The sequence below is a fragment of the Agelaius tricolor genome, unplaced genomic scaffold, assembly GCF_023055355.1.
Source record: "Agelaius tricolor isolate 1412-34295 unplaced genomic scaffold, bAgeTri1.0.p SCAF_57, whole genome shotgun sequence".
NCBI lineage: Eukaryota > Metazoa > Chordata > Aves > Passeriformes > Icteridae > Agelaius > Agelaius tricolor.
The window spans coordinates 623,689-629,691 of NW_027269317.1; the positions used below are offsets into that span (position 1 = coordinate 623,689).

Genomic DNA, 6,003 nt, shown 5'->3' on the forward strand with positions numbered 1-6,003 from the left:
CCAAAAAAATCCCAGATCCTGAATGCTGCTGGATACACAAAACCAATCCCAAACAATCCCAAACCCTAGATACCAAATCCAGCTGGATCCCAAGGAATAAACCCAAATTATCTCAAATTCTGGATCCCAAGCAATTCCAAAATTACACCAAATCCAGGATCCCAAGCAGTGGTAAATTCCAGGTCCTAAATCCTGCTGGATCCCAAGGAATAGTCCCAAATGATCTCAAATCCTTGATCCCAAACAATCCCAAATCCCAGATCTCAAATCCTACTGGACACTCAAGACTAATTCTAAATGTTCTCAAATCCCAAACCCTGGATCCTAGAAAATCCCAGATCCCAAATGCCAGATACCCCAAATCCAATCCTAAAAGATCTCCAATCCTGGATCCCAAACAACCCCAAAGCACTCAAAGATCTCAAATCCTACTGGACACTCAAAACTAATTCTAAATGCTCTCAAATCCCAAATCCTGTATCCCAAAAAATCCCAGATCCCAAATACCAGATACCCCAAATCCAATCCTAAAAGATCTCCAGTGCTGGGTCCCCAAAACAATCCCAATTCCAAGACCCCAAATCCTGCTGGATTTTCACAAACAATCTCCAAAACCAATTCCAAATCAGGGTCCTGGCAGGGGAAATCAGAGCCCTGGGTGGGGTAAATGGGCCCTGAGGGGGTCAATGGGGTCCTAGAAGGATAAATGGGGTCCTGAGGGAGAAATGGGTCCTGAAGGGATAAATGAAGACCCTGAGGGGTAAGTGGGGTCCTGAATGGGTGAATGGGGGTAAAATAGGGTCCTGTCCAGGGAAATCAGGGCCCTGAGGGGTCAATGGGGTCCTGGCAGGGAAATGGAGCCCTGATGGATGGATCCAGGCCCCGAGGGGTTAAAGCCAGCCCCAAAAGGTTCCCTGAGGTCCTGGCAGGGCCAGTTCTGCCCCTCGGGGGAGGATCAAGGCGTGGGGCCCTCCCTCCTCCAAGCCTCGATGCCCTCTGCCCTCAGAACTTCGGCCGCAGACTCCGGATGGGGACGGGGATGGAGCCCAAGGTGGGAACGCCAAAACCCCAGGGTCACCCCCAGTGGGCACCCGAGGATATTTGGGGGGATTTGGGGGGATTTGGTGAAGTTTGGGGATCCCCAGGGCCATGGGTGCGGCTGGGAGGGAAAAGGGAAGTGGAAAGTTCCGGAGTCTGGGGAGTTCAGAGGGGCCGGGGACGGGGAAAAGGGGGGTGGGAGTCCCCAGATTTCTGTGGGGATTCAAGTGGAACCCCCCAAAATCTCAGCTGGGTACCTGTGAACCCCAAAACCTCCCTGAAGCTTTACCTGGGACACCTGGGAAACCCCAAATCCTTGGGAATTCTCACCTGGGACTCCCCAAACATCATCTGGGAGTCCCTTAGGAACTCACCTGGACACCTGGGACCCCCCCCAAATCCTCACCCGGGCAGCTGGGAAACCCCAAATCTTTGGGAATTCTCAACTGGGAAGCCCCAAATCCCTGGGGAACCTCACCTGGGAGCCCCCAAACCCCACTGGCGACCTCCCAAACTCCCCCCCAGAATCCCCCAAACCCCTCCCCTACCCCCCTAACCCCCCTTTCCTGTCCCCAGGTGTCCCCCCCTGCCCTCCCTCCCGAGGTGGCCCCAGCAGTGGCTGCACGGCACCGGGCCCTGGCGGCCCTGGTGGCCCTGGCCGAGGCCCTGGGGACACCGGACAGCGTCCCCACGGCACTGGCTGAGGCCGAGGCCGCGCTGAGCCAGGCCCAGGTGGCCCTGAGGGGGCTGGAGGGGGCCCGGGAGGCCATGGTGGCCCCAGCAGTGGCCCTGGGGACCCTGGGGGATGAGGACGAGCAGCGGCTGCGGCAGCTCGGGGCCGTGGCCGAGGCGGCGGCGGTGACACTGGAGGGCGAGGAGCGACGGGCACGGCGGTGCCAGCACTGGCTGCGGGCTGGGCACGGGCTGACCATGGGGCTGATGGTGCTGTGCGGGGCCGTGTGTGAGTAAAAAACCAGCATGGACCAGTATGGACCAGATTAAACCAGTATAGACCAGTATAAAGCAGTATGAACCAGTACAGACCAGTTTGGATGAACTGAGCTGCAGGCCGGGCATAGGCTGACCATGGGGCTGATGGTGCTGTGTGGGGCTGTGTGTGAGTAAAAACCAGCATGGACCAGTACAGACCAGTATAGAGTAGTATGGACCAGTATGGACCAGTATGGAATGGTATGGACCAGTATGGGGCAGTATGGACCAGTACAGACCAGTTCAGACCAGTATAAACCAGTTCAGACCAGTATACATCTTGGTGGTAGGACTGTATGCTGTGTGTCTGTGCTGCCTCAGTGGGAGGCACTACAGACCAGTTCAGACCAGTATGACTATCTACAGACCAGTAGAGAATTCCCCCTGCCCTGACCAGTATAAACCAGTATAATCAGTATAAACCGGCATAGACCAGTATAAACCAGCATAGACCAGTACAGACCAGTATAGACCAGTATAAGGCACTATGGAGCAGTAAAGATCAGTATGAACCAGTATAGAGCAATGGGGACCAGTTCAGACCAGTTTTGACCAGTATGAGCTTCTACAGACCAGGAGGGACTTTCCCCTGCCCTGACCAGTATGGACCAGTACAGACCAGTATAGACCAGTATGAACCAGTACAAATCAGAGGGGACCAGTTCAGACCAGTATGAATATCTACAGACCAACAGAGACTTTCCCCTGCCCTGACCAGTATAGACCAGTCCAGACCAGTATAAACCAGTATGGACCAGTATAGAGCAGCACGGGGCAGCAGGGGATGCAGGGAAGCAGTACAGACCAGTTCAGACCAGTACAGACCAGTATGGAGCCCTACAAACCAGTAGAGACCTTTCCCTGCCCCGGGATGGGAGACTGGGATTGAACTGGTGACACTGGGGTGACTCACTGGGGTGGTGACACTGGCACAGTGACAATGGGGTGGGGACACTGGTATGGGGACAATGGAGTGGTGGCACTAGGACAGGACTGGGGACCCTGGGCTGGAACTGGGTTGGTGACACCAGGGTGGTGGCACTCAGGTGGTGACAGTGGGACAGAACTGGTGGCACAGGGCTGGAGCTGGGGACAATGGGAGGGGACTGGTGACACTGGGACAGAAATAGTGGGACAGGACTGGGGGCACTGGGAGGGGACACTGGGATGGGGACATCAGGAAGGGACTGGGGACACTGGGACGGGGTGGGGGACACTGGGATTGAACTGGTGACACTGAGCTGGTGACACTGGCACGGTGACATAGGTTGAGGACAAGGGGGCAGTGGCACTGGGCTGGCACTGGGAGCAGTGGGCTGGTGGCACTGGGACAGGACTGGGGACGCTTGGCTGGAACTGTGTTGGTGACGTTGGGCTGGTGGCACTGCCGTGTCCCTGGTGCCACCTGTGTGGTGTCCCTGCAGTGTCCCTGGACTCGGCCCGCGCCGCCCTGGGGGTGGCTGAGGACAGTCACCTGCTGCTGGCCCTGGCCGTGGTGGCCGTGTCCTGCGAGGTGGCCTGGCGGAACTTGGAGGCATCGCGGCGTCACCTGGTCACCGCTGTGCGCCACCAGCAGGACATGGCCCTGCGCCTGCGGGACCGCGCCCGGCGGGTGGCAGCCACCAGGGCCAGCGCCGAGGCCACCGCGGCCACCAACGAGGCCACCGCGGATGTGCTGGGGCGGCTGGAGGAGGTGACGCAGGCGCTGGGGACGTTGGTGGCCGCTGTCACCCGGGACAGGGAGGTGACGCCGTGGGGGACACGGGGACAGGGCTTCCCCAGCGCTGCCCGGGCGCTCGGGGACATCGTGGTGGCCTTGGGGACACCGGGGGAGGGGCACGAGGAGCTGGCGCGGAGGCTGGAGGTGGCCCAGGGGGCGCTGGCGGGGCAGGGGTAGGGTGGGGACACGAGGGTGGCACTGTCACCACCGGGGCACGGGGACACCCCGAGGGACGCTGGGGACCTTGGTGCCACCCCTGTGTCCTTCCCTTGGGGACACCGGGGCTACCCTGACGTCCCCTGTCCCGTTTGGGGTCACCACGATGTCCCCAACAGGACCCGGTGTGTCCCCCAGTGTCCCCAACGGGACATCAAGGGACTATTGGGCTCCTGTTGGGGACATTGGGACCCTGAGGGGACATGGGGGGGACATTGGGGACCCGCCCTGGCCCCGCGGGCGGGGGGGGGCGGAGGGGGTGGTGACGTCACCTCGCCCTGCCCCCATCCGGCCGTGCCCCGTTCCGCGTGTGCTCCGAGTGTCCCCCCCTCCCCGCCAGCGCCTCCTGAAGTGTCCCCGGAGTGTCCCCAAAGCGTCCCTGGAGTGTCCCCAGCGGTCATGGAGCCCCGCGAGGTGCGACAATCCCGGCGCGGGGCGGGGGAGGGGACGGTGGGAGAACGGAGGGGACACAGGGAGTGGCAGGAGGGGACAGGGGCGTGGCAGGAAGGGGGGAGGTGACAGAGGGCTGGAGGGGACCGAGGGTGGCAGAGGGGACGAGGGGGTGACACAGGGACAGAGGGGACAGCAGAGCCCTCCAGGGAGGGGACAGACAGGACCCTGGGAGAGCACAGGGGCCACCGCAGGAGGCCACAAGTGCCACCAGGTCCCTGCCACCTCCCCTGTCCCTTCCACAGCTGCTGGAGGCGCTGGTGGCCGTGGTGGCCACCCTGGGCGAGGTGGCGGCCGCTGTGGCCGGGCCGTATGGGGACGTGATGCTGGCCATGTCCCCAGAGTCCCTGCAGGCAGCCCTGGGGACCTTCATCGGTCACCTCCGGGACACCTTGGGCCACCAAGGTATCACCTCCCTGGGCCAGGCCCTGGCTGCCTTTAGGGCCAACCTGGGGGCCACCTGGGCCCATGTGACGGCTGCAGCCAGCGCCTGGAGGGACTCGGTGGCCGCGCTCGAGGACAGCTGGGCCCGGCTGGCCCGGGAGGCCACCAAGATCAAAGATGCCTGCAGGGACACGGCCACCAGGGAGGCCACCACTGCGGACACCGCCAACACCCGGGCCAGGGACCTGCAGGACAAGGCCACCCGCTGGGAGCCATCTCTGCGCAACCTGGTGGCCGAGGCCTGGCACCTGACACTGGCCACGGACAAGGAGAAGATGGCCTCGGAGGAGGCTGCACATGAGGCGCGGGTGGAGACAGCCAAAAATGAGTTGGTGGCGGCCACCGAGGCCAGGATGGAGGCTGAGGTGGCCACCAGCGAGGGGGGGGCAGCCACCAGGAGGGGACAGCGGGCAGAGGCGGCCCTGGGGCTGCTGGAGCGCTTGGTGGCCGCGTGTGACGAAGCCACCGCGTTCCCCCGGGAGCTGCAGCGCTGGCTTGGGGACATCGAGGCCGCCCTGAAGGGGACAAATGAGGCGTCCCCCGATGTCCCCGAGGCCTTGGTGGCCAAGGTGGCCGTGGCCGAGCGGCTGTGGGAGGCCAGTGCCCGCCTGGCCACGCGTCACCTGCTGAGGACACTTGGGGACATCCGCAGGCTCCCTGGTGGCCCCGGTGCCCGTGCGGTGGCTGAGCAGTGCCAAAGAGCCATCGGGGACATCCCGAGGCTGCTGCAGGGACAGTGATGTCACCGCTGTGATGTCATCGGGGTGGTGACACCATCGGGGACATCGCTGGTGTCACCTGTCCCCTCCCACCGTCCCAGCACAGGATTTGAGATAAATCTGGGGAATTTTCGGGGAATTTTCATTAAAATTGTCCCAAATACTGATAGGAATTCCTGGGGTGATGTCACTGGGGATATTTGGGGACAGGACCAACCCAGCAAGTTCCAGTCACTCACAGGTGCTGTTTCCATAGTAATGGGGACAAATGGGGTCCTGGAAGGAGAAACAGGGTTTTGAGGGGGTGAATTGGGTCCTGGCAGGGGAATGAGGGTCCTGAGGGGGTAAATGGGGGTCCTGGCAGGTTAAATGAGGGTCCTGAATTCCATCTGTAGGACCCCAATGAACGCTTCAGAACCCTCATTT

General features: G+C 61.5%; 1 protein-coding gene across 2 annotated transcripts; it reads left to right on the plus strand.

The window, feature by feature from the left end:
- The first annotated feature begins 962 nt into the window (after nt 1-962).
- On the plus strand, nt 963-5,750 carry LOC139604956 (uncharacterized). 2 transcript variants are annotated; one of them, XM_071456300.1, is made up of 4 exons: nt 963-1,051; nt 1,615-1,999; nt 3,453-4,378; nt 5,511-5,593. In XM_071456300.1, the coding sequence occupies exons 1-3, from the start codon at nt 1,028-1,030 to the stop codon at nt 3,923-3,925; spliced, it is 882 nt and encodes a 293-aa protein (XP_071312401.1). In that variant the 5' UTR covers nt 963-1,027; the 3' UTR covers nt 3,926-4,378; nt 5,511-5,593. The 2 variants fall into 2 exon arrangements, with proteins under 2 accessions (XP_071312401.1, XP_071312402.1); XM_071456301.1 differs by lacking the exons at nt 963-1,051; nt 1,615-1,999 and having other exon boundaries at nt 3,940-4,378; nt 4,660-5,750.
- Nucleotides 5,751-6,003: the final 253 nt, after the last annotated feature.